This window comes from Rhizomucor pusillus (assembly GCF_041956525.1).
Source record: "Rhizomucor pusillus strain CBS 183.67 unplaced genomic scaffold VTP01scaffold_1, whole genome shotgun sequence".
Lineage (NCBI taxonomy): Eukaryota > Fungi > Mucoromycota > Mucoromycetes > Mucorales > Lichtheimiaceae > Rhizomucor > Rhizomucor pusillus.
This window is the reverse complement of record NW_027192143.1, coordinates 351,189-378,532: the sequence shown is the minus strand read 5'-3', so window position 1 is coordinate 378,532 and position 27,344 is coordinate 351,189. Positions and strand designations below refer to the sequence as shown.

The following is a 27,344-nucleotide window of genomic DNA, read 5'->3' as shown; positions in this document are numbered from 1 at the left end:
TAGTATACAAATAATCTATATCCAATATAAAAGTTTACCAATTCCGTCCGTCAGCATTTTTACTCATGGAAGTTGATAAAGATCGATGACCTACTATATCTTGACGATATCTTGATTATCGAACCTTGAACCACCGAGTCGGCTGTTCTCCAGGGTAAACCATGATATCAACTACATAAAATCTGTGCAGCTAAGCATGTCAATTTGTGTGGCCGCGAATAGAAAATGTAATACGCACACCGATATTTATCCGTGGAGAGAACATGGCGCTTGATAAATGCTTGGCAGCGCTTACTCATCTTCTAGTTCCAGCTATCGGCTTATTCCCCTTTCCAGTAATCTGTACGACATTTTCATCAATCCATGCCATAATCTAGCCTCTACGTCCAATATCCCTCTGCAGTCAACAGCAGTTCATCAAACGGTGTATCAAGATATTATCCGGCTTGATCTCCTGTTCTTTATCGGAGATCTGTGGATCTCAGCTTTTATCCCAAGTGTTCGTCCTTTGCTGCCTTTCATCATTTATGGATTTTAACTCTATAGCTTATTAGAGAAAATTGCATTTTCCAATGCACTGTGACATGACTGCAATCGCGAAAGTTCGCACATCTTTACGTGAGCAAAGCATCATCGTCACTAGCCTATTGTGGATGTTGCCAAGCAGGTGACCCAGGAATTTACATACCAAAGGAAAATCTCACGGGACAAACAGAGGAAAAAGACTGGCCTGGATCAACATGATTATGCTCGGTGTAGCTTATCGTGGGAGATGTGCGAAAATTTTTCCATACCAATCGGCGTTGATGACGAACACTAGCCCGCGCGCAGTATTTGACTCTTCACTGCGATGCTTAGTAAGTATGCGACTGGGCTGGATACCACTCCTTTTCTTAATTCGCATATGATGATGGCCCTGGCCTTTCCAGGATCAGACTACGAACTCTACGAATAGCATCGTGTCTAAATACAAGCACAAATCTTGCGATTGAACAAGATCACACATATTAACCCTGTTTGTTGATGTCTTTGCGTTTTCCGGCCTGATTGCCACTCTGAGAGGTCGAGCATAATTAAGCTAGGGACTTACTAAGATGTTTCATTTAGGTGTTGCTAATGTAATCGACTGTTTTATACTTATGCACAAAATTAAGCATTTGATCCAAGTTCAAAGAAGAAGTGAGGACGCATAGACCACATTGGTTCAAGCAATATCACGAGCACTCATACAAATGTACTAAAAAATACAAGTGTCCAGAGCGCAAACCGGGATATCACTAAGTGGGCAAAAATACACCATGCATCTGTGTAGTAGAGAGCTCCAAATCCCGCAGGCATTTAATTTGATTCGTCGGTAGAGTTCTATGAAATGCTTTCCCAAGTTCCCAATTTGACATCGGGAAATGGTAGCGTATCGTAATTTTTGGAACTCCTGATGTTGGAAGTCTATTGTAGTCAATTGCCCCAACAAGCACCGAAAACGGGATGCAGCAAGGGCCCGTCTTAATGTTTCCATTTTGCACTATTTTTCCATTTGGTATGATGACTGTACTCATCAAGGGTTGTTGTTGTTGTGCATCTGTCGTGCATCGCCACTCGGAGAATTTGTCTCCTGTCCATTTTCACATCCTTGGCGTCCTTGTTGTAATTGATTCTGAAGATCAGCTTCGCTCAAGACTTTCTGCTAGTGATCGTACCATTGTCGATCCCTGACAATACGCGGCATTAGAATAGTTTGCTTACATCATCAATGTAATATATACTTCGTTGCTATCTGCAGACGCCCCCTGACATCCGCTATGCTTGCCGTAAGATGCGGTACTTAACGGGATAGTCGTACGAGCACATGACATGTAGCAAGCAATCCCTTTATGAAGTAGGGACGTGGGAAGAAAAAGGGTTACAGATTATTGCTCTATGCTCTGGATGATTAGCAACTCTGATAACGACGTCAGATAATGCTTCCCCTTGCGAAAATTTTAGGGATATCGTCTGATACCCATGTACTCTGGTCTGATATTTCTCATATCGCTTTCGGCGACGACCATCATTCAGCAACTACCGCAAATTTCTTGAATATTCCAAGGAGTGTGGGGATGTTACACAAACACTCAGTGGCAATACGTTTGTCTCTTCTCCACATCAACTGTCACTTAAAAGTTAAAAGGCAATGTCAGGCCGGTTTTAAACAGCAAGGAGCCTGCATACAAAAAGCTTATTCTATTCTTGCAACTCCGGTATTTCTGTCATGGATATTTAATGAAACATGTTCGATATATATCTTGAGGGCTGCTTCCACAAATCGGAAAATAATCTTCTGAATCCTTGTGACACCAGCAGTTCTATAAAAGAACGAAGGCGGCCCTGTCCTGAAAACCCTGTCCTGCCAAAACAGCCCTCTCTTCATGGAAAAAGAAATCCTGCCCCCAAAGACTAGCTGGCGAGTTTTCGTCGCTATCACATTCGCCTGTAAGTTAATATACTTGAGAGATCAACTATATGGTTTGCTAAATAAGCAACGTAGCCATCGGTGGCTTCCTGTTCGGTTACGACCAAGGTGTCATGAGTGGCATCCTGGTTATGGAACACTGGAGAGCATACTTCCATGATCCAGATCCTGTGTGGACTGGCTTCATCACAAGTATATATCTGCTTGGCGCTTTTGTTGGTGCTCTGTTTGCTGGTCCTCTCTCTGAACGCATCGGTCGCAAGCGAAGCATCATGTTTGGAACGATCTGGTTCTGGTTTGGCACAAGTATGCAAGCTGGCGCTTCAAGTGTCAATGTAAGAATTTCCACATGAAAAGTCTTCGTGAAACGATACTCACGCTGTTGGCAATAGTTGCTGTTGACCGGTCGTGTTTTCCAAGGCGTCGCCATCGGTATCTATAGTATGAACATTCCTGTTTACATGAGCGAGCTTACTCCAGCTCATCTCCGTGGTCGAGCTGTCTGCCTCCAGCAACTGAGTATCGTAACCGGGTAAGCAGCATTTTTCATGCAGCAGAGCTTTCGGTGGTAGCGGAAACGTTAAACTTAACATGCCTTTTCTTTTTTCATTCACAGATTAATGATCTCTTTCTGGATTGGCTATGGCTGCGCCTAGTAAGTTTACTGTTTATGCCGCGAACTTTATCTATCCCCACTTACCAAAACGGAATAGCATCGACAGCGACGCCTCTTGGCGCGTACCACTTGCTCTCCAGCTTGCTCCCAGTGTCCTCTTGTAAGTTATGAACGTGGTAATATCATGTTAATGTTTTCTGACATGATGTAAAGATTCTTCGGTTGCTTCCTGTTACCCTTTTCTCCACGTTGGCTCTGCAGCAAAAAGCGCTACGATGAAGGTAGGATGTGATTCTTCTTGGATGTAAAGCCAACTATTGCCTGATAATGGTATCTATAAAGCTCTTGAGACATTGGCAAGACTGCACGGCAACGGAAACAAGGATTACCCTTATGTTCGCCAGGAGTTTGATGAAATCATGGAACAGGTCAAGTTTGAGGAGACAAAAGCTGTCAAGTCTTACGGTGAATTGCTCCGCAATGTATCATTGCGCAAGAGGGTCATGCTGGCTATGGGTATCCAAGGCATGCAACAGTGGGTCGGTATCAATGCTGTCCTTTACTATGCTCCGTATATCTTCCAGTCAGCTGGTCTGACTGGCACTCTTCCGTCACTCCTTGCCACCGGCGTCAATGGTGTCATTACTGTGATCTTTACTATCCCGCCTGCTCTCTTCCTTGACAAGTGGGGCCGTCGTCCGACTTTGCTCTGTGGCGGCGTGGGCATGGCTATTTCCATGATGCTCGCAGGCGTTCTGCTGAAAAGTAAGGCACAGACCATTCTGAAGATGGTGACATGACTAACTAAATGATATCTTGTCTATTTCAGTTTACCCTTACGTCGAAAATGGTAACAACAACACTCATGCTCAGTACGGTGCTGTTGCGATGATGTACATCTTCTCTGCTTCCTTTTCTTTATCGTGGGGTCCCATTGCGTGGGTTTACCCTGCCGAGATTTTTCCTACCCGTGCGCGTGCAAAGGGCGCTTCGCGTAAGTTGAACACTTTCAAAGAATACCTATTGAATATGCTAAACGCATCATCCTACGTCTAGTTTCTACGGCCACCAATTATATCATGAACTTCGTCATTGGTGAAATCACTCCTATTATGATTGCGAATATTGAATACGGCACTTATTTATTCTTCTTCGCCACTAATGTCATATGTTTCCTGATTGTCTTTCTCTTCTATCCAGGTAAATTCGAAAATTGTGAACCTCCAGACTGTATTGTCTAAACCGGATGTTATCATAGAAACCAAGAACCGCACACTTGAAGAAATGGAAATCCTCTTTGGAGGTGAAGGTGCAGCAGAAATCGAAAAGGTTGCTAACCGTAAATTTGAAGAAGCAAATCCCACCGTCGAACAGACAAAGACTGAAATTGAGAATAAGTCTGTTGAGAACATTGCTTAATTACATATGAACATCTGTAATAGTAGATGTAACTGATAATGCTTGAAGTGACCTATTGTAGTTATCTATACTCTATTATATTCCCATGTCAATAAATTGAACGTAAAAGATAATCCTTCTCGATGTGGATCTGTGTCCCATCTTCATATGTTGCTCTTGGCAGTGTACATTACCTTCAGCTCAAGCCCAACATCGGAAGAATGGCTGACATCAACGAAGATTCATGATCATGCCTGTTGCTGCATAATGTATAGCAGCTCGCTAAGCTGCAAAAATTAGCTAAATCAAGCTTTAGTACCGGCACAATGAAGAATCTTATTATTCGTTTCTTACATATAGCAATATAAATTTCAGACTTTTCTCTGTATTATTTCCCTATCAATTTTCTTAGCTCTTGCTTGAATATTTGGAAGACGATAGTTCAGGAAGTGTACGAAAGGATCCAACCATTTGTTCTCGTTTCTGGCTTTTCCCTTTGTATGGAGGATAGCTCAATATAGACACCTTTAGAAAGCATTTTATTGAATAAATTGAGCAATGTAACTCTATGAATACTCCTAAATGCAGCGTGTTGTTGGCTTGGATTCTTATGTTATGTCTGTCCCAACTTTCAAGACATATAATACCTACCTCTTGAAATTGCAAATTTTACCCCACTGTTTATAGACTCACGATGCTTTTTTCTTTCTGAAGGCGCCGAGGAATTAGGAAGCATATTACTGTACAACCTGACATTGGTACTCTTGATCCTTAGCTATATCAGTCAAACAGAAAAATACAATAATAAAATGCATGTCACCGGAAGATATCTTCGTTATGTCGCTGTCTCAAAACCCCAATTTGGATTGGCCATTGACGTCACAGGAAATTGTCATACGCTTAATTTCGGTTTGGCGTACTACTTCTCAGTAACCTACTGATATGAGCGTAGCAGGCTCGGCATCGTCGCGTGGAACGCAATCACGATCACGTTCCAGATCCAGATCACCACCATACAGCGACGGTCGATTCCCGCCGCAGCGCTATACTAGATATGATCCATACAGCTATCGGCCCAGCAGAAGCGCAATGTCGGCCTCGCTCGACGATTACCGAGATATAAGAGACAGAGATCGAGACAGAGATCGGGACAGGGAACGAGAACGACCTTCGCTTCCTCCTAGAGATGACAGATACATACCTCGGAGTCGAGAAAGGTATTATGAATTGTAACATTCGACCAAGGACGTTGCTGATCTGCGACTGAAGGGACACTCGTTATCCTCCATATTACCGCGACGATCCGCCTCCACCTCACCATTACAATCTACCGTCTGCACCACCGAGAGATTACCCAAAGTCGTCTAGCTTAGCACCCCTACGCCGTGAAGGTATATTTGCCAAAAGCACTGTGTTTGCAAGTATGATAGATTAACCGGTTGTATCAGTATCCAGTACCGACCGTCTGAAAGATCCAAAATCATCCGCATCATCAGCATTCAGCAGCGATGCCAAGGATGATTCTAGGGTAACAGGGGCAATATCGGATACATATACACCACCTCCTCCTCGATATATGGACTGGCGGGACCGAGAGCGCGAACGCGAACGAAGATATCGTGACGAAGACAGATGGCGGGATTTGGATAGACGAGGCCGTGACAGAGATCCGTATGTTATATAAATAGGAGTCTGTTAGATTGATTGCAGATCCTAAACCACAATGTAGTTATATGCGATACGATCCTCCAACATACAGCCCAGTGCCACCTCTTTCTATTCCACCATACCCTTCTTTTGGAGGAGATTCTTATCGACCCGACCGTAATCGAGACAGGGATATTCCACCGTCACCGGCTGGTCCTCACGTACCTTACTACGATCGTGACAGAATGGATGATCGTGATTATTATCGACCAGGCCCGCGAAGCGCAGGCCTACCGGATATGGATAGATACAGAGGAAGACCAGGGCGATCTTGGGGCCCGGCTGGTGGCTCTAGTCTAGGGCGTGATCGAGATCGAGATCGCTCAGAACACAGTCCGAGAAGCGGCAGTTTCGTTAGTGGACAGATGCCGTGGTCAAGGAATCGTGAGGAAAATCGATCAGATGATCGTCGTGATGGCGGAGAAGTCGAAAAAACGGAAAGGGCAGATATTAACAAGCAGGAGAAGCCGATTTCAACGGAAGTCGAAGGTCAGTTATACATTGCCCAGAAATCCATACGTTACTGACGTAAAATAACAGAAAACGTGCGTTCAACTTCATCTGTTGCTTCAAGTATTGTGAGTGCAGCTGATAAACACACAAAACCTGCAGTCGAGAAGGAAGAAAGGACCATTGAAGAGGATCAGCGATCGCATGAAGATAAACCATCTCGAGTGGAACAAGTCGAGAACCCATCCGAGGACCAAACAATTGAAACAAAGGTCAAGGGAGTTGATGCAAATCGTGTGGATAACGGTGAAGGAGAGACAGTGCCTCCATCAGAATCAACAATGGCCGTGAAAAAGGTGCCAACGGCAGAAAATATTTCATTGACCGTTACAGAGACAGTGGCAAATGAACCTGAAACGAAACCTCCGAGCGAAGCAGAGACCAAAATTGAAACCGTTCCAGTACAGACAAGTACTGAAGTGGTTACGACAGATCTAGGAAAGGAGAAGTCAGTACATGAGGAGGCCGAGGCTCCCGAGAAACAATCCAAAGAATCAAAGATGATGACACAACAAGAAATTGTTGAGCGAATTGGACAGATTGAGAACGATATTTCTATGTATGAAGAAATGTTAGAAGCAATGACCAGAAGGGAAGAAGCCGTCAAACAACAACAACAACAACAACAACAACAGCAACAGCAACAGCAACAGCGTCAAGCGGAAAGCACATTGTCATCAGAAGCAGAAATTGAGCAAGTAATCCCGAAAGAAGAGAACAGTGATGAGTTAGATTTGATTGATGCTCGACAAGTTTTGAAAGAAGAAGCAGCTCAGCAGCAGGCACTGCAAGTAATTGAAGAAAGCAGTCAAACCCGCACGACCGACATTGAAGAGCTATCCCTAAAGCCACCTCCTATCATGCGCAAACGTCCTCAGCTTTTGATCAATCAAGCGAGACAAGCAGACGATGCTGATGATTTGTTATGCGAAAAGTTATTGAAAGAAAATCAAGAATTGGCAAAACAGAACTCAGTAATGATTGGAGGATGGCAAGGAAAACCGGATAATCCCGAGAATTGGTCTAATGTGGACACATGGAGCAAACCTTTATATACACAAATCGACGAGTATCCATGTTACAAGGAAAATGTCAAGGCATTTGAGAAATATAAAGCAGCCATCGCAAGCCGCCTCGCAGAGAAGAAAAAGATGTTGAGGAAGAAGGAGCTACGACTGAAAAGGGAGTACAAGGCACTGTACGAGCAATGGAAACAAAGGAACTTGGCACTGGATCGAATACGCGAACATGAAAAGAGGAGTTCTGAAAAGTACACCTACAGAACCAGCTCTCGCAAACGCAGTGAGGAAGAAGTCGGCGAGTATGTAGATGGTATTATTTTCAATGGTGATTACGACGCGCTACGATTTTCGTCCGACGGACCGGCTACTCCATACGGTGGACCTCAAAAGGGACCTTGGACGTCCGATGCTGCTCGCTCTGAAGCGGAATTGTTGGAGATTATCCAATCCTTGGAGTCGGCTGATATGCGCAATCCCGAACTGAGAGCAGCAAAGACAACAGCAAATATTCCTGCAATGGTTCTGGACGTAAAGGAGCGGATGCAAACTTATGATGATCGCAGTGGTCTCGTCAAGGATCCGCTCTCGTATTATCACACTGGACCGGATACGGAGGATATATGGACACAGCAGGAAATGACCGCTTTTATGGAAAGCTACATGCAGTATCCGAAGCAGTTCGACAAGATTGCTGCAGCTGTCAAGACAAAGACTGCATCGCAATGTGTCTTGTTCTATTATCGAAAGAAGACGAAAATCGATTTTAAGGCTTTGGTTAGCAAAGGACGTAGAGGCAAAGCCGGTAAACGACGTGACAAGCTGGCTGCCGCCGTTCGTCGTGCTACAAGTGGCACTTCCACGACAACGAGAAAGGCGAAGAGCAAAGGATCAGCATTGATGACGGATATTGGTGAAGCACAAGTATCTCGAAAGGCGAAGGAGAAGGAAACGGAGCGAAAAACGCGTGAGTTGAAAGATTTAGAAGAAGCAAATGCATATTGGGACAGTGTACATGAGCGTCGACGAGGACGACGTCCGCAATCAGGAACAAGTTCCACACCGTTTGCAGAAGACATAGAAAAGGTCCGAGATAGGCGGCGGATTCCAAGGCGTAAAGGACGTTCGCCGAAGACAACCAGTGATACATCCCTTGTTCTACCTGGCGATGAGGACGAGGAGGGTATTGATGACTCTGAAAGTGGCGAGAGCAAAGTGGCGACGACAGCCAAATGGACCGAGAAAGACAAAGAGACTGCCGTTGAAGCGTTCAAGATGCATGGACGCAACTTTGCTCAGGTTGCTTCCATGGTAGGCACGAAGACTGAAGATCAATGCCGCAATTTCTACCACAATCATAAGCGCAAATACGGACCGAATGCATTCAACGAAGGATCTGAGGACACTGAAAGCAGATCCGAGCTAAACGCCGAAGAGGAAAATGCAGCGGCCGCCCTCGTGGGCTTGTGCCAAATGGGAGCACCGAAGCATACAAGAACTTTATCAATACAGCTTGAAGAAGGTAGACAATCGCGCTCTTCTTTGGCAACGGGCCCTGTTGGTCGACGAAGACGTATAAGATCTGCTTCAGGAAAAATGCCTGATGATGAGGCAACTGTGGATTGGATGGAGACAGGCTTTGCAAGCCAAGGTGGTCGAAAACTCGGTCGGACATCAGTATCAGCGGAAGCAACGACTCGAAAACCGACCTATTCGTCGTATTGGTCAGTTTCAGAGCGCAATGAATTGAAGCGATGTCTAGAGCTGTATGGTCGAGACTGGGAAAAAATAGCAAGCATATTAAAGACCAAGACCGCCACCCAGGTTCGCAATTTCTACGTGAATAATAGCACGAAAATGCAGTTGGACGAGATCGTTGGACGGCGATATCAAACCGAAATCCAAGGTGAAGATACTGCTTACAGCAATGCATCTACAAAGGCACATTTCCAGGTGCTGCAAAACTTGCCATTTCCGTCTCCGTTGACCAGTGAGCAGAAATCATCTCCTGCAATGTATGGTCCTATGGGTTCCAACGTTGGATACTTTACAGCACCACCGCCGCCGCCTGCCCCTGGGGCACATCCACCCAGTCAGGTACACAGCTATGGAGCTGCGTACGGAAGTCATGCACCTTCTCCAGCATATCCACTCCCTCCTGCACATCATCCGGCACATCCTCACAGTCAGCCCCACCCGAGTCCGCATCCTAACATCCATCCGCAACAGCCACCTACCGCTGATTCGTCATCCATCGCCTTCCCCTCTGCGCGTCCAGAGGAACCACCACAGCTACCGCTCACTGCAACGGGTCCGCAAACGCCACCTCAAGCGCCACCGCAACCAGAATCACAACCAAGGCCGAAAACTGAATCGTCGCCTTCCGTAACAAAGGTTGCCGACTTGCTCAATAGCGACGACGCTGGTGACTCTGCGAACCAAGGCAATTGGGAGTCATGGTTTTCATAGTCCTTATAGTAGTTTTCATATATTCGGTGTCGATATAGCTTTCTTTTTACATTTGTATTCTGTATTCTTTGGTTAATTTAGCATCCTTACGTGCAATTTACGAGAGTTTCAGAATTGTTTCTATCTTTGAAAAATGCCAAAGACGTTGATAAGTAGAAATGCCAAGTAATAGGCTATTGGGTGGCACGCATATGCCGTAGCTGACTTGAGTCATTTCAGTCAACGATCATTAATGCGCAGTTGGGGGAAGATAGGACAAAATGGCCCATGCTTTCATGAAATTATCACAGCTAAGCTTTAATAGGTAAAGAGAATAAAGTCAACAGGTTAATATATTTATGTTGACTTTTCTTCTTTACGATGGATCCTTGGAATGCAATCTATCTCACATTGATTTATCTTACATATGAATGCAAATATATTTCTTCATCCCATTACGTTGTAAAAGTATTTTTTCGTTCGTTATCAAAAGCACCGATACAATACTACATAAGGATTCTCTGTATCTATTATTCACACAAAATGGAAAAATGCAAACAACGCATTGAAAGAGTACGAGGGCTGCAGATCTCTTTTCTTTCCGCCATCAGTTGGAACCGCTCTCCTTACTTGATAGCATGTCGAAACGCACGCTTGTTTTTACATTTCCCTCTTCCCTTCTTTCAGGGAATGGGGGATGGCTGTTCAAGGCAACAGATTCTAAAGTCTTTGTACTGTTGGTAGCAAACTGCCACATAAATCGTCCCTTGGCAATACATGGGAGTCAGATGGAGTAACAACGAGCTGTACCAACCTCTCATATAGGAACAAATACAAGCATAAAGCAATAAGGGGGCGTTAACTTTTGGGGGGGTCCCTGCTGATCAAAAGAAAATTACAAACTACAAAAAAGATCAATGAAAAAGGGGTGAAATAGGATCAGGTTATATATACAACTTTGTGTCTTGCCCTTTTATCTCATATTTTGTCCTTTTCTTCATATCTTAGATGAACTCGAGTCCCTCGCCACCAGAGGCCGCAGCAACGCAGCGACATACGCGTTCTCGGTGGTTTACGCGATCATCCACTGCCACCACTGACACCGTCCCAACGGTCTTTACCATACCTACGAATTTCGATGATGTTTCTCACCAAAAATGCTTCAAGAGCAATAGCTGGTTCAACCACGGGGAGAAAGTGGCACCGGCCGCGAAGAAGCAAGTTCGCAGGATCGCGTCTGCCCCTAATGCCAATAAGATGATGCATCAACATAAGGAGCCTTCACCTCCTCCTGTGCCGCACTTGCGCGCCATGGGCATGTCATCCACACATACATTAGCAACAAGCGACACGGCAGTCAGTGACAGCTCATCACAGTATCGTTGGAAAATGATTCGGCGCTCTTACGCTGCCAACAGCGTCAAGGTTCGCGAGGTGCAGGTCGGACCCAGCAGGTAGAGTATGCGGCATTGTTTGCCACATTTTTACCGAAATTGACTCGGCGTTAAAAATAGCTTTTCAAAAATACGATTGCTCGGACGAGGAGACGTAGGAAAAGTATACCTTGTTAAGCAAAAAGGGACAGAAAAACTGCTGGCAATGAAAGGTAAGATTTATCTTTCTTTTATATTCCCAGTTGCTGCTAGAGTCATCTGACTGGATTGTTCAAATAAGTCTTATCAAAGAAAGAAATGATACGCCGTAACAAGATCAAAAGGGTGCTTGCTGAGCAAGAGATCCTTGCGAGCGCAAACCATCCATTTATAGTCACATTATACCATTCGTTTCAGAGCCAAGATTACTTGTATTTTGTTACCGAATACTGCGTCGGTGGCGAGTTCTTTCGAGGTAAATGCAGGAGGATAAAACAAGTATTGTTACTTTGCTGACCTTAAGCTTGCTTTCTCTTGTAGCACTTCAGGCACGACCAGGGCGGTGCCTTAACGAAGAAGGGGCAAAATTCTATGCTGCTGAAGTAACTGCAGCTCTAGAGTATCTGCATCTTCAGGGCTTCATATACAGGGATCTCAAACCAGAAAGTATGCCACACTGAAATCCAAAGAACTATTAATTCGTACAATCTCCTTATTGAAAATGTGCTCGTAGATATACTTTTGCATCAAAGTGGACATCTTATGCTTACAGATTTTGACCTGAGTAAGCAGTCGCATCCACCTTGTCCTCCAACAGTTGTAAAATCAACTTCTCCAAATATCGTAAGTAATTCCTCACTATTTAAAACAAAGAAAGCAAATGGAGTGATCCAACGCCATCGCAACTGTAGCCGCCGTCGATCGATACCAAGACATGTATTGCGCATTTGAGAACGAATAGTTTCGTAGGAACAGAAGGTTTGCTTGCCGATAAATCCTATACTGTCGTTCTCTGAAACTAAAGACAATGAAATCAATATAGAATACATTGCTCCTGAAGTTATTCGTGGATGCGGACACACGTGCGCTGTTGACTGGTGGACACTCGGTATTTTGATATTTGAGATGCTGGTAGATACATGTAAATTCTGCTGGTTTTATCACAAAGTTGACAATTAGGTCATAGTATGGAACTACACCATTCAAAGGCGCCACACGAAATGAGACATTTTCCAAGATTATACACAAAGACGTTGTTTTCCCCGAAAGATCCTCGTCGCACTATTTTAAAAGCAATAACAATCCACGCAAGAGGGAGCCGCAGGCGGTATCCAATAATTGTAAGAACCTTGTACGTCGTTTGCTCGATAAGCATGAAGACTCGCGGCTGGGCTCCGTAGCTGGCGCAAGCGACATCAAGGCACACCCCTTTTTCAAAAACATCAAGTTTGCGCTTTTGAGGCACATGACACCGCCCATTATTCCAAACGCGTCGTTGCAGAATCCAACCCGTCCAATACATGATAGCGTGAGTTTGGATCTTGACAACGACGTTGCTGTTGATACCGATGCAAGTAATCCATTTTCAAAGTTCAATTCAGGTAAGCAGTCTGCTTTGATACTCTTTTGCAAACGCAGACTGACAACGGTAACTTTATACAGTTACGCTCTATCACGATGGAGACTCTGACTCTGAGACTGTGGTCTTTTCTGACGATTTATCCCTTAAAAAAGTAAAACAGTAATGCAATTCCCATGGCTGTCCCTCTCCTTGCTTTCTCCTGACAGCAAAGACAATCTCCTTTGTAGACATTTCTTTAATAATGTACAGTGTAATGTAATCCTTGTCAGCATCCACTCCTATTTTCTTTTGCAAAGCCGTTGCATCCGTGAAAATGATATAAGAAGGAGAGGTCACTTACAGGAAATTTGCCGCTGCAAGAGACATCATAGCTCAAGCTATCACGGTTGTCTTTTGTCTACAGTCTATGTACGATTAGAACGTTTCCTAACAATTCGGTTTGCGAAGAGATATGCAAAATGATCGAGATATACCAAAAACGTTAAGAGCAAAGGCATAAGTTTTTTGGAAGGGCATGACCTGCAAATAAAGCCTAAAAAGCCGATATCCACAAGACGAGAAGCACAGTCCCTCTTGCAGATTGACGTGATCAATTTTACACCAGCATATACTCAATTTGGGGGCGTCTAACCAGATTGGGACTTGATGCGGATAATCCCGCACCTGAAGTTTCCACTCACTTTGTCTCGACGATGGACACTAGAAAGACAGAAGATACAATCGAGCAAGAGACTATTGTAGAAAGCCTGGTAAAAGCCGATGAGAAGGACGTCGAAATGGAAGAGAGCGAGCCGACGCAAGACTCTGCAGCAGAAACTGAATCCACAGCCAACAAAAATAATCCGCGCAAACGACTATCCACCGCGTCCTGGATGGAGAATCCGTCCGATGCCGATCTCTATATCAGCTCACTCAAGGAGTCGCTAATGATGCATAAAGAGATTGTGGAACGTATAGAAAACGAAAAGGAACAGTATATCGAGGCAATGACAGAAAAGCAACAAAAGGAACGAGACACGTACGAACGAGCACTACAATCAATGCAGTTTGAGTTGGATCAGCAAAGACTCGAAGCCGAGAGACTGAGGACCTCCTATCACGCTCTGCAAGCTGACCTGGAGAAAAAGAAGCAAGAATACAACAAAATGGAGGCAAATTACTATTCATATTTGCGTCAAATCCGTGCCACAGATGACGATCTCTCCACGATACAAGTCGAAACCAGCCATCTGCTGAGCCAAATTAGCAACATGTGCATGAGCTTACGATCCAAGTTGAATCGGAAAGCCTGCACAGAGTTTGTTGAGCAACGATGGCCTGACCTGGTAGATGCTCTCCGAAAGAAATTGCTGGAAACGGACGACACAAAGGACGAGAGCGACGCGACTGTGGAACTGGATTCGGGCTACCTCGGCCTACTTGTTGAAAAGTTTATTGTAGAAACTATCATAGAACGGATACTTTCACAGCCTATTCATCCTGGTCTGTCTGTGAACGAAGCTTTCAGCCAAGTGCAAGGTTGGATGCAAAAGCGCAATTCAGAGTGGGCTGCACGGTTACGACAGCAAATGAGCGCGCTAGCTGTAAAACAGCTTGATGATGAGGCACAAAGTGTCAAGGATGCTATTGACAAAATTATCCAAGATCTCGTTGACCAAATTGCACAGCTTTGCAATCAAACGAACAAGGATGCCGGTGTAGAAAAGAAGATACAAAATATTATAACACGGGCTGCCAAGCTGAACCTGGCAATCAAAGGCCAAGAATTGCCTGTGACGACATTAACGATAGAGGAAGGCGTTGCAGAGTTCAACGGTGATCGAATGAAGGCTGCCAGTAAAGGCAAATCTGAAGGTACCGTCTTTGCCGTTATCTCTCCACCTTTCACTGCAAGCGACCCTGCCGACCCTGAGCATGGATTTACTGTGCCTGCCAAAGTACTCTGTTTATAAACTGTTTCCCTCCTTCCCCAGCCCAAAACACACACGCGCACACAGACACAGACACGTAAACATGCACAAGCACATGCCCTCGCAACATTTTACTATACAACCAACAACAATAAACGCATTTTCCCTTTGCTTGCTTGTGCATAATGTGTCTGTAACTTGTACACCCATAAACATCAAATGTAACCTTCCTTTGGCTCTCAACCTTAGACTTCCTTCTACTTGCTCATTCCTGTAATTTGCTTTTGTAAAAATTTTCTTATCTCCTTTACATAACGTGTTTTACATTCACAGATAAATTTGATTAATGATCTTTAGATAGGCGAGAGTAGCTTGAAGTGGCCAGGATACAAGTTGCTAAAGCAGTGTCGGTAGATTGATCTACCGAATTGGAACACCGGCGTGGCAGGAGCATTTGGGCCTCTTGCAGCACGGATATGAACTCCCTCTTTCGTTTCACGCAAAATGGTAGGCATATATAGAAGATGGGCAGGAGGATGAAGGAACGACAGATAGATGACCGATGAATGATTGAATGGATGGATGGATTATTGTGGGATATATGGGGGTGGTGAACATATGCATTCTGCCATCGTGAATTTCGCACCTGGACGTTGAGGACATGACTGACAGCCGGTACACTTGCGAATTATAGGCCGACGCGACTGTGACAATCCGCACTCGTAAATTCATGACGAACCGCCTTCTTCAGCGCAGACAAATGGTAGTCGACGTTATTCACCCTGGCCGTCCTACCATTTCCCGCGACGAGCTTCGTGAGAAGCTTGCCAAGATGTACAAGGCCGAAAAGGATGTCGTTTCCGTCTTTGGCTTCAAGACCCAGTTCGGTGGTGGAAAGACCACTGGCTTCGGTCTTATCTACGACTCTGTCGAATCCTTGAAGAAGTTCGAGCCCAAGTACCGTCTTGTCAGAGTATGTTTTAAACGACGATCACACAGCAGCAAGGACAACGATGCTAAATATATTGTGGTTAATCATAGATTGGTTTGGCTGAAGCTCCCAAGGGTGGTCGCAAGCAGCGCAAGGAAAAGAAGAACCGTGCCAAGAAGTTCCGCGGCACCAAGAAGGTCAAGGCTGCTTCTGCTGGCAAGAAATAAGAGTCGAATTGTTGATTTCATCATTAAACACATTTTGCCTCTTATCAAAATGCGGATTTGGCAGGAATTCAAATCAGAACGGGAGCATTACATTTCTTGGATGCAGCGTCATATATTTCTTTCCTACCAGTTTGAGGGAAACCTACTATTTACGGGAGTGTCGAGCGAATTTCGTTCATTCTCATTCTCTTTTTCTCTTTCCTCTGTTCTTATTGTCTGTTGGTCCTCTTTGCTTGTTACTCTCCTGTGCTATGCCATCATTTGTTACTTTATTGTCGCTTTCCGCGGCATTTGCAACGAGTTTCATTGCAGCCAGCAATTTTGTTTCGATACCGTTCGTCGCAGTTGACAGGAAAAGTGTTCGCATGATGTCAGCTGGTAGACAACGCTTGGGCGCTCTAGTTGATGTGCCGCTGGAGAACGTCGATCTTGCGGTGAGATGGAAGCAGGATACATTATACTAGCTTAGATTTTTTCATTGACGCTTATACAATCTACGACGCAGTACTTGATGAACATTTCCATTGGTAATAACTCATGTATTCCAGATTACTATGTGTGATCTAAGCAACGTTCTCTTCAGGTACTCCGCCGCAACCTTTCACACTGCTGCTTGATACAGGTGAAATATACCATGTACGGGATATCCATTATATTCTGGTCTACTGACGTAGCGTGGTTGCAGGATCTTCGGCGACGTGGGTGCCGCTTGAAGGATGTGGACGGTACTGCGGTTTCCCACCGCATACAATGCAACCAACGGCGTCCACCAGCTTCAAGGTGACAAACATGCCTTTCAGTATCCGGTACGGCGAAGGTTTTGCTCGCGGATATTTTGCACAGGATACCATCACGTTAGAAGGCAATATTTCCATTCCTAATGCTGTTAGTTGATACCAAAACGAAAGAAATTCAAGAGATTTTGCGTGTTGACGTTCATGTAGAATTTCGCCATTTCGGACTTTAACGATGGCGAGCTTACAATGGACGGCGCAGGTCAGTCCCAAAACTGACAGAGAAAATTCGTGCGTTTATGCATTAATTGTCGATTTTTAGATGGAATTATGGGATTGGGTCCTGACGTACTTAGCAAGTACAACAATCCAGACCAGGCTGTAATACCGACACTGGTCACAACTATGTATGAGGACGGCATTATTGATCAGAACGTCTTTTCTATCTATTTTAAGCCGTTTCTGGGACAAGAAGGTCCCAGAAACAGCCGCATCAATGGCGACATCACTTTTGGCGGCGGTGAATCCGAACATGCAGCGCTGTAGATTCAATCTGTAAATACTAACTTGTGAAATGAATAGTGAACATGTCTGCCGTCCAAGGTGATATTCAATACGTCCCCATTACTCAGGATCCAAACTTCTCTGTAAATACTATTGCAATTTTCAGACTATTGAATCTGCGACAAATATTCACAAGTAACGAACATAGGAATACTGGGCAGTCGACGTGGATGCAATCGCCGTCGGTAACGAATCGATGCCTTTCTCTCCGGGATTGCCGGCACTTGTTGACACAGGTAAGCTCACAAGAAACAATTTTAAGTTGGATTGCTCCTATTTATCTAGTTTTATGCAGGATCTACTTTGATATTCTTGCCGCCACCGATCCTCAATTATGCGCTAGGTCAGGCAGAGGACCTTCGCATAGACTTTACTGGACAGTATCTAGTCCCTTGCAACACGCAGTCGCTACCACCTCTTACTTTCACCATCGGGGGCCACGACTTCACCATCGAACCTGAGGAGTACATTGTACTCGATACGCCCCAGTTTGTAAGTAACAGTGGAAATGAACTTTTTCTCTATCACCATCTGAATCTCCCAAAATAGTCTCCGAATGGTGCTGACTACTGCTACACTTATCTCTACGAATCGCCGCCATTCGTCGATGTCATTCTAGGCTACGGGTTCTTACAGCAATATGTTTCCGTCTATGACAATGATAACAAGCGAATCGGCTTTGGTCGTCGCGTATAGTTCATTTTACCCGCTCTTTATTGGCCTAAATAAAACAATCGAGATATCTCGTATGCGTTTGGCAAAAAAGAACAGTGTCATATGTTCCTCAGTCAGGAGTGCTGGATAGTCGTTTGCAGTAACAGTTAGCTCGAGGAAAATTACAGACATTTTCTAGGCAAGGAGGAAACGGGGCAAAGCATAAACGGGATTCACCTCGAAACATAGTGAAGGTCGTCCAACAACAGTCACTGCGCTCATTTCCAAGGCGCGCCAACCCGGTCTGGCAGAATCCGCGCAGTTGACGTCTCCTCCTTCTTTACTTTGCAAATGTCCACAATCCATTTAGCGTTTCGAACGGTCTGCACACGGCTACCGATCGGAGGCGTCAGCACACCATTGTATTGCGCAATTCCAGAAGGTCTCGCTGTACGCAGGGGAGTTTTACGGAATCCAGTCTCTGTTCGATATCACTACAGACGAAGACTACACAGCGGTTTGCCTCGAGAATTACGGTTATTGCGCGATGCAGAAGCCAAGCAGCAACAGCATACTTCGGCAAAAGAATTGCCTGTGGATACAGAGTCTACGATGGTATCGCGCGCAGCACGGTTAGCCAAGGAACAAGCAGAAGCTGCCCCGGCTTCCAACGCAGCAGCCGGAAACAATGCAAATGCTGCAGAGGGAACAGTTGCAGCCGCGACAAAACCTAAAAAGACGCTTTGGCAGAAAGTCAAAGACGAAGCTGTGCATTATTGGCATGGCACAAAACTACTCGGTCTAGAGATACGAATTTCATCTAAATTAACCTGGAAGCTCTTGAATGGCGGCAAGTTGACTCGAAGAGAAGCGCGACAGGTTAGAATATGTTTTGCTTTTACAGGATGCAGTGACTAAGCAACATTTTAGCTTCGTCGTACAACTTCTGATATTATGCGTCTGGTCCCTTTTGCTGTCTTTGTATTGGTTCCGTTTATGGAATTGTTGCTACCTGTCGCTCTTAAGCTATTCCCCAACATGCTGCCCAGTACTTATGAAAGCAAATCGACCGAGGTCAGTGCACAGACTCAGAAAACTGGTTTCAACAGACTATGAACAGATATACATTGTACAGGAGGAGAAGAAACGAAAGCTTTTGAAAGTTAGACTGGAGATGGCCAAGTTCTTGCAGGAGACAATTGCAGAGTCAGGTTTCCCTGGCTCTTCCAACCCAGAGGCAGCCCAAGACTTCTCCAATTTTTTCCGAAAGGTTGACAGTGAGAGCAATCCAGCAAGCAAAACACAAATGAACTAACAAAGACGATGTATCTGCAGATCCGAATGACAGGCGAGCAACCGTCCACAGAGGATCTTCTCAAGGTTGCTAGGCAATTTGAAGATGAATTGACACTCGATAACTTGTCACGACCGCAGCTTGTCTCGATTTGCAAATATATGAATATTAATGCATTCGGCACCGACAATTTCCTGCGATTCCAAATCAGAAACCGGATGAGGCAGATCAAAGCTGACGATCGTGTAATCCAAAGAGAAGGAATATCGAGTCTTACTATCCAGGAACTCCAAAGTGCATGCGCTGCTCGCGGTATCCGAACTACTGGCACCTCACCTGGCCGCTTGCGAGATGAATTAGCTCAATGGATCGATCTCAATCTGAACCACCAAGTTCCGCCCACCTTGCTTATTCTTTCCAGAGCATTCTCATTCACTGATAGAACCGTCTCTACAGAAGATGCATTGCGTGCTACCTTTAACAGTTTGCCTGATAATTTGGTACGTGCACCTCGGATGCTCCATTCGTTGGAAATTTTGTAATTCATCAATATTGTTTCTATTTTAGGTAAACGAGACAGAACTGCAAGTTCTGGAACTCCTTGGCCAGAGCACATACAAACAAAAATTGGATGTGCTTGAGCAGCAGCAAGAACTGATCGAGGATGAATCGGAGCAAGAAGAGAAGGAAGCTAAAGCACGCCGAGAAGCGCAGGAGGCCGAAGAGGCCGAAAAGAAAAGATTGCAACAAGAAAAGGAAGACGAGATGGAAGCTAAAAAACGAGACGAATTCGTTCGCGAAATCAAGGTTTGCCGAATGATATCTTCAACACTTCATTGATATACTAACATTTAAGGAATAGCCCGAGGAAACCAAGAAGGCAGACGACAGACTGTCCGAAGAAGAACAGCAAGAATTACAAGAAGCCCTGGCTAAATTGCGCACTAAGGTTGATGTTCTGGAAGAACGGGCGCAGCTGAACGAGATTAAATTCCACCACGAAGATTATAAGGAGGTTAGTACCTCTTTTTCCGAACTGTCGTGATACTTGATGTATTAATTGCCTGCAATACTTTATAGTTGATTGAGCAGCTCAAGGAAGCCACACATCGCGAAGCTGATAAAGCAAGCTTGCGGTTAGGCAAGAAGCTAGAGAAGATGCTGGACGAGATAGATCAGGAGCTGGATACGTTAGAAAAGGAGCAACAGAAAGAGAAGAAAGAGTAAAACTTTATAGAATTATAGAACCACTTGCATTTACATAGTCGCAAATACTACTTTAACAAGAAACACGAATACAATCAGAGGGCAAAAAGGGTCCATGTTCCAAGTTGGTTCAAGGCTTGTAACACATTCATACGCTTAAAAAGGCAAGCAGGCATCTGTGTAATGTATGGACCCAGGGCAGCAAGGAAAAAGCCTCTTTTTCCACGGCAACGACACCTAAACCCCTTACGCTCACTATACTTTCTCTTTTTCTTTCCCTCGTCTGGTCTTTTACGTCTATTTTATTCCCTCAAGCAGCTGGTTTGCTTGGTCACCATGGTCACAGTCAACAAAATCGTAATAATCTTTGGCTTGTCTCGCAACTTCATTTACCGCCCAGGCACTAAAAAGAATGAGCAACAATAGATTACGCGCATTACTGAGACTCGCTGGTCGAAAATGTATATTGCGACGGCCACTTTGCAGGCGTTCATAATTGTTGTTTTGCAAGCGCTTATCTGTTCACAAAATACGCTGCAGGCGAGTCTGTTACCGGAGCCAGCATCGTCGAGCGTACTGTTATCGAATATAACAAGCGACGACATGATACCAGAAAGAGCGGCATACCGGCTTGGCAGAATCAAGTGGGAGAACATTGCATTTATGAGCTTCCAGGTGTGGTTCCTGGGCATGGTGTTCGACGCGACAGTGTACCAGAATACTGCCGAAATTTTGGCTCTTGCCATTTTGAACGGCATCTGTGCTATTTTAGGTGCCATGCAGGTGGTCGATGGCGTCAAATGGCTACAACTGCTTAACGAAACGTCCTACTCTACTGTACCTTTGCAGACCGCCATGCGCCTCGAAATTGCACTGTCGGTCGTTATTCTCTTGTTTGCATGCGTCATGGCGTATCTTAGCTACGGCATGTCACGGCAATTTGGCTGGAATATCTACAAGAAAATCGGCGCTGATGTCCAAATGCAGAGTAAGTTTTTCTGGGCGCGGCTGATCGGCAAAAGAGAGATATTAATGCAAAATCAAACGATAGAAATGTATCGGATATTTCAATTCTTTGTGTTGGGTCTCAAGATCGATATCTTTACAGAGTTCTTTGTCTCACTGTTTTACGTGATTCAGTTGGGTCTCCAAGCCGACGCTATTGACTGGGAGATGGGCATCCAGATCGCCGTGACGATCCTTATTATACCCGCCTTGTACTTTGCACGATTCGCAGGCAGCAGGGAGAGCCACGGACAGATGATAACATTTATCACATTCGAGGGTGTTGTCATTGTTCATTACGCTTTGATTCTCAAGCAGACATTGCAGCCGAACAACATGTGGTATACTTGGATCTGTCTCGTTATCATCGGTATTCTTCTGGACATTGTATGTATACTAGCAATCAACATTGACGATAGATATCCCAACTTTAATCTTCCCCCTCCTCTCTCTCTCTTGCTCGAATAGGCAACCGGTGTACTTGGGTACATGTGCATGAGAAACTTTGGCCGCGGACTGAAAGCCTACGTCCAACGGGGTTGGTCGAAGAGACGGCAGGATCTCGAGATGAAGCAGACTACAGATAGCAACTGGCAAATCGATGAAGATTAATTGCTCCTTGTCAGTCACCCGCCAGCATTGTGCTCCATCAAACACCTTGCTTGATTCCCCTACTATCCATTTTTTCTGTACAAATATCACAACACCCGCACTTTACCAGACGCAATGCCCTTCTTTTCTCTATCTCCCATTCTATACTTTTTCCCTTTCCGCACTTTTGGTTCGTCCTTCCATCGTCCCTAGTCTCCTAGCTTTTCCCTCACTTTCTCCTTTTCATACATGCATATAAATACGATGTATCGGAAACATTTGTTAAGAAGAAAAATTAAGGATTACTTCGAGACATAGGACAATCGAGAAATGAGAGAGAAAAAAGAAGAAAAACTAGAAACTACGATGAAGGGTTTGAGGAGGTTCGGGCCGGAGTAGCTGTCGTAGATGTACCAGCTGTAGCCGGCGTACCAGGTACACCGCCCATTGGGGCGGCGCTTGGAGGCGATCCCATAGGAGTAGCAGTGGCAGCAGGCGAGCTGATGGGTGTGGAGGCTGGTTGCTGTTGGGTTGATTCCTTGATAGCCAATAGCTGTTTGGCACGGAAGGCTTCATAGTGAATTTGAGCAGTCGTTTCGATCAAATCCTGCAAGTGTGTTCTAGTCAAGAAGTTGCGGAGATGCACAAATTCACAATGCTTTTCGTCCTCAACTGTACATTGAGCGAGAGGTGAGCGTGGGCTATTTTTACGAATCAATGGGGATAGAATCTTGCGCTTACCATTGATGACGCCCCAACGGGTCTTTCTGCCACGGACAGCCTTGCCGTCAATGACAACGTTTCGTTCGGAGCCAACAATGGCGAAGGGGATCAAGTCCTGCAGGAAGCAATGCATTAGGTTTTTGCGTGTAACCGTGCCGTATCCTCGACAAAACACTAACCCGAATGCTCTCGTTTAATGCCTGCTCCTGCTCGTCATCTTCATCGCTTTCATATGGGTATAATCTAATGTTGTGGAAAGCGAGCTCGGCCTTGATCTACAAGATTCATGTACACTCAGGTTATCGAAAGTGCCAAAGAAAACGAAAATTACTGAAACATACTCGTTGCCTGAAAGCTTCGCGCTCCTCGATAGTCAATGAATCCGACTTGGCAATGACGGGGACAACATTGACGACTTCAGAGAGCTTTTTGAGCACGACGACGTCGATGGGTTTCAGCCTAAGTGGAACTTTGGTCAACGTACAGATTATACGCTCTATAAGTATCTGCAACATACGAGTGACCCGAGGGTGTAATGAAGAAGAGACAGCAGTGAACTCTAGAGTCGGTGATGTAGCGATCACGCTGGGCAGTCAATTCCTTGCGGAGATAAGCAGAGTGTTGATCTTTGATGTACTTGACAATAGGCTCCCAGCTGGGCCAAATTTGCAAAATGAGTTTGTGTTCCCTTGTGTACAATAGTTGATTGATCCATCTTCTCGACTTACCAGTTTTCATTGTTGACTTGGTCACCGTAGCCAGGAGTGTCGACAATGTTGAGTCTAAGACGCACACCGTTTTCTTCGATCACTGTAAGGAGCAAAAAAATAAAGAGTAAAGGCATGAGGTCAAGGGGTTGTCAGGAACGACTTTCAAACCACAAACATACAGTGCGAGACATTTTCAATTTCGGTTGTTTGGCGAGGAGGCTCGTCAGCGTTCAAGCGTCCTTTGCTGTCAATGAGATGAGAAGCAAAGATTGTGTTGACCAAGGTCGATTTGCCGAGACCGGATTGGCCTGCAAAACGCGTCAGCAAGCTAAACGTTAATGATATAAAGTACAACAGTTTTCAAGGCTATGCGATTCATACCAACCACCATCACGTTGAATTGGAAACCTCTTTTGAGAAGTTTCTTTTCAATTTGTTGAGTGATGGTGTCAAAACCAACGTAGCCATTAAGGAGTGTCTATGAAATAGATGATGAGTTACGAAACTCGGGTAGCATACCAGGAAGACCTTCTGGCCTTCATACCTGGTTGGTGTCGGTGGGACTCTGAGTGGCAGTGGTAGCCATGGTTATACAGTAAGGATTGACGACGAGATGATGAGAATAAGAGAAAAGGGGGGCACTGAAAGGTAGGCTTTCCTCTGTGCGTAAGGACGCTCACTGGATTAGAAAAACAGGGAGCTGGTTGCGGTCGCACAAAGTCCTAGCCTCCATTCCACGTGCATAAGTTCAAAAAGAGGAAACGGCAGCACTTTTTGCTGGTTTGTAGTTTACTTGGCTTGGCAGTAGCATGATCAAGATATCAATGGTATCAACGCATCATCGTCAAGGCAAACAATGCAGTGGCAATCTCTGGTGTTACAAATTTCCCGCTTTCCCAATTGATGAACGGGCAGAGATTTGATGAAAGCGTCTGAGAAGGGAAAGAGCACAATCGCAGCGCAGGATAGTAGATTTTCTAACAGTCGCAAAGTCGAATGAAAGTGGTCCCCTGCTGGATCCTATTTTCCCTGTTAACTTGACCTGTAATAGATACAACTTTTCTTCTTTTGGAGATATGCTGAAAACAATTCACAGCTTTGCATAGACCACCTTTTGAGTATCACATTTGGATAAAAAAAACCGCGCATTTCCATCCTAACATTGTGCTCCTACCTCTTGCCATGTTTTAAGAACTACCGTGTTTCAGGAATACTAGAGGGGCAACAGGGACCGATCCTTGAAGAGACAGGGAAAGAAGCAGGATGTCTGGCGTTTCGAGAGCCTGCTGCTGCTGCGCGGGCCAAAGGATCGCAAACCGCATACCGCGCGCGCCAGACGCAAGGGCTCTGCAAAATATGGCCATTTGCGCGATTGCAATATCAACGTGTATTAAGCAGGGATCGCTTTTTTTTTATTTTCTTTGTTCCTTGTCGGTAGCACCGATGAAATGCCTGCGCTTTTGCCTTTTTGCTTTTAATTTCAGTCCTGCATTTGAGCCCTGCATTTGCACGGGCTAGTTCGATGGATCGAAGAAAAAGAAACATCGCGTGACCATAGCATATCTGTACTTGTCGCCTGGACGGGTCTAGTTTATGCTTGCATACATTAACTTTTATTCCTTTTTACCTTTTTCTGTCCGTTCATTGCCTCAAAGCAATGCTAAAGTAACATAGCAATAGACATTAAAAGCAGATTAGCAATAGGATACTAAAGAGAAAAATATAGTTTGGGGAGAAAATCGAGGCATCTCAGATTGCATTATTTAGTAATCATACATGTCAAGTTTCAGGGTCTTTTGTGTGGTACATGCGAGACGCAAAGAACACAGAAAAGAAAAAAGACATACGCCCAAGGCAGCGGGAAATGAGAAGGTTTCCAGAGACACGATGCAATAAACAAGCAAGCGAGAGACCATACATACACACACAGAGAAAGAGACGCAGAGAGAATGACATTCTGTCTCCTTATGCAGCAAGTGGCACGCACGTCATATTCATTTACGTCCCTAAAGATTCATGAAATGAAAAGGAACAAACCAGTTTCAGAGACCAGGAGAAGCCATGTTTGCATGCATTTTTCTCAAAAGGATGATACGTACAGAAGAAACGATGTAAGTTGATGCGAGAATCGATTTACTGGTTCCCTATCCTGACTATATTTGGAAGAATAAAGTTTTGGCTTGTGTGTGTGTCTTTGTTTTTGTCCAAGGAGAACCAGGGATACAGTTCTTCGCCACAGTTCGCATCAAATGTTGCGAAGATCGAGAGTCCAGGACAGAGAGTTAGAAAAAATCCACTGCTAGAAGGACCCTGCAAACACAAGCCGCTGATATGCAAGAAATCTAAAAAGCCAAGAGGTCGATAAAGAGATAAGGACGAAGGATGGCTTGCGCGCGGGCCCATTATTCCCCTGAAATGTGCCTTAATTATTACCGTTTTAGCAGCAGTAGCATTATCAGTGCGAAAGGGGATAGCCATGCAGTTGGAGAAATTATGTATGGTGCCATCGTCCTGTGATTCCATGTACACGCGTGTAGTGTGTGCGTGTGTGTGTATACGCACACAAAATACGGGCGTATGTAATTGTCTGCGTGGCAAGGCAAGTGAGGAACACAAAGAAAGGGCCATGGCTTGCTCCGTGCACCGCGCACACGGCAAAATGTCCTCCTTTTCTTCTGTCTAACAGAGCCTTTCCTCCACCCCCAACCCCTCGATGCATGATGGTGACAGTATTCAGGGTTGTCGCCATGAAAATGCCCGGGCAAAATAGCGTGATCGAATACACTAGTGCAGATCGCAACAACTAGTTGGGTGTGTGCGCGCGCACACATGTTATTGTTGTTGCAACTTTTTGACACTATGCAACTGTGTACGTGCGGAAGAAAGTGGTTGTGTATCGCTTGACCTGCTAAAACGCACTCTTAGTCCCTGAAATTTCTACTACATACTTCCTCGACGCGATTATCCTACAAACGCAAAGCGGGAAACGTACGTACAGTCCAGTAGAGAACGACCTGTAAGAGGAGAGGCATGCTGGGGGCTTATAGTGGCTTTTTTCCTTAATAACCTTGACTGTTTCACGGACAGAGTTGGGAGTGGCGATGGGATTACAAAAACTCCAAATGCCGGGAATGGTTCCGGTAGCAACTTTTTTGGGCAGATAGTCCGTTGGGGGACTTTTGGGGGAGAGTCTGTAAGCGCAAAAAACCGTTTCGATCCATGCTGTTATGATCGGCAAGCGGCGATGCATCGTTTGTCATACAGAGAACAGACAGTTGACCCTTCAGATATGTTCATCAATTACCCTTTTTGCTTAATTGTGTACCCATACATCCGATGCTGTGTACTACACTAGCGATCAATGTGTGCATGCTAGCGTGTGGATAAAGAAGGAGTAAAATGAGCAATAGCAGCTAGAGGGAAAGGAAAGAAAATGAGAATCCGAGATACTGAAATTAAGTGTGACAGGGAGCCAACTGTTGTAACTTGACTGACATCAGTTGAATGCGAGGAAAGTCCAGTCCCCTTCAAAGTATACACCTGCCCTTTGCCTCGCGCGCAAAGCGTGTGTGTGTGTGGACGTAAGAGGTTTTCTTTTTTGGGGGTGGGGTAGGAGCCTGAAAGGATGAGAAGCGAGGAAAGCGAATTTTAATTTCTTTTCTTTTTGGTTCCCCTTTCGTTCTACCAAAGGTA

The 27,344-nt window shown here is 44.9% G+C and overlaps 9 protein-coding genes across 9 annotated transcripts; 8 read left to right on the top strand and 1 right to left on the bottom strand.

Annotated features, from left to right (window-relative positions):
* Window positions 1-2,405: 2,405 nt before the first annotated feature.
* Window positions 2,406-4,484, top strand: VTP01DRAFT_169 (uncharacterized protein; the record flags this gene model as incomplete). Its single annotated transcript, XM_069380067.1, has 10 exons — window positions 2,406-2,469; window positions 2,525-2,784; window positions 2,842-2,981; window positions 3,066-3,104; window positions 3,163-3,225; window positions 3,279-3,346; window positions 3,408-3,830; window positions 3,895-4,059; window positions 4,122-4,265; window positions 4,324-4,484. 10 exons carry the CDS (start codon window positions 2,406-2,408, stop codon window positions 4,482-4,484), a joined length of 1,527 nt encoding a protein of 508 aa, XP_069244589.1.
* Window positions 4,485-5,405: 921 nt separating this feature from the next.
* On the top strand, window positions 5,406-10,168 carry VTP01DRAFT_168 (uncharacterized protein; the record flags this gene model as incomplete). Its single annotated transcript, XM_069380056.1, has 5 exons — window positions 5,406-5,680; window positions 5,733-5,854; window positions 5,912-6,134; window positions 6,193-6,659; window positions 6,711-10,168. 5 exons carry the CDS (start codon window positions 5,406-5,408, stop codon window positions 10,166-10,168), a joined length of 4,545 nt encoding a protein of 1,514 aa, XP_069244588.1.
* A 987-nt stretch (window positions 10,169-11,155) lies between these two features.
* Window positions 11,156-13,265, top strand: VTP01DRAFT_167 (uncharacterized protein; the record flags this gene model as incomplete). The annotated part of the gene is made up of 9 exons (XM_069380045.1): window positions 11,156-11,601; window positions 11,662-11,753; window positions 11,822-11,995; window positions 12,061-12,186; window positions 12,254-12,363; window positions 12,432-12,498; window positions 12,563-12,651; window positions 12,707-13,121; window positions 13,183-13,265. 9 exons carry the CDS (start codon window positions 11,156-11,158, stop codon window positions 13,263-13,265), a joined length of 1,602 nt encoding a protein of 533 aa, XP_069244587.1.
* A 529-nt stretch (window positions 13,266-13,794) lies between these two features.
* VTP01DRAFT_166 (uncharacterized protein) lies at window positions 13,795-15,054 on the top strand (the record flags this gene model as incomplete). Its single annotated transcript, XM_069380034.1, has 1 exon — window positions 13,795-15,054. One exon carries the CDS (start codon window positions 13,795-13,797, stop codon window positions 15,052-15,054), a length of 1,260 nt encoding a protein of 419 aa, XP_069244586.1.
* Window positions 15,055-15,772: 718 nt separating this feature from the next.
* On the top strand, window positions 15,773-16,170 carry VTP01DRAFT_165 (40S ribosomal protein eS24; the record flags this gene model as incomplete). The annotated part of the gene is made up of 2 exons (XM_069380023.1): window positions 15,773-15,985; window positions 16,054-16,170. The coding sequence occupies 2 exons, from the start codon at window positions 15,773-15,775 to the stop codon at window positions 16,168-16,170; spliced, it is 330 nt and encodes a 109-aa protein (XP_069244585.1).
* A 511-nt stretch (window positions 16,171-16,681) lies between these two features.
* On the top strand, window positions 16,682-18,164 carry VTP01DRAFT_164 (uncharacterized protein; the record flags this gene model as incomplete). The annotated part of the gene is made up of 9 exons (XM_069380012.1): window positions 16,682-16,697; window positions 16,754-16,792; window positions 16,856-17,055; window positions 17,115-17,166; window positions 17,227-17,424; window positions 17,487-17,551; window positions 17,617-17,704; window positions 17,764-17,960; window positions 18,018-18,164. 9 exons carry the CDS (start codon window positions 16,682-16,684, stop codon window positions 18,162-18,164), a joined length of 1,002 nt encoding a protein of 333 aa, XP_069244584.1.
* Window positions 18,165-18,473: 309 nt separating this feature from the next.
* On the top strand, window positions 18,474-20,643 carry VTP01DRAFT_163 (uncharacterized protein; the record flags this gene model as incomplete). Its single annotated transcript, XM_069380001.1, has 7 exons — window positions 18,474-19,001; window positions 19,053-19,196; window positions 19,258-19,392; window positions 19,458-19,916; window positions 19,984-20,223; window positions 20,279-20,431; window positions 20,497-20,643. 7 exons carry the CDS (start codon window positions 18,474-18,476, stop codon window positions 20,641-20,643), a joined length of 1,806 nt encoding a protein of 601 aa, XP_069244583.1.
* Window positions 20,644-21,081: 438 nt separating this feature from the next.
* Window positions 21,082-22,239, top strand: VTP01DRAFT_162 (uncharacterized protein; the record flags this gene model as incomplete). Its single annotated transcript, XM_069379990.1, has 3 exons — window positions 21,082-21,610; window positions 21,674-22,014; window positions 22,096-22,239. The coding sequence occupies 3 exons, from the start codon at window positions 21,082-21,084 to the stop codon at window positions 22,237-22,239; spliced, it is 1,014 nt and encodes a 337-aa protein (XP_069244582.1).
* Window positions 22,240-22,579: 340 nt separating this feature from the next.
* Window positions 22,580-24,237, bottom strand: VTP01DRAFT_161 (uncharacterized protein; the record flags this gene model as incomplete). The annotated part of the gene is made up of 9 exons (XM_069379979.1): window positions 22,580-22,890; window positions 22,960-23,056; window positions 23,121-23,216; window positions 23,283-23,400; window positions 23,459-23,596; window positions 23,670-23,751; window positions 23,831-23,959; window positions 24,033-24,129; window positions 24,196-24,237. 9 exons carry the CDS (start codon window positions 24,235-24,237, stop codon window positions 22,580-22,582), a joined length of 1,110 nt encoding a protein of 369 aa, XP_069244581.1.
* Between the last annotated feature and the right edge of the window lie 3,107 nt (window positions 24,238-27,344).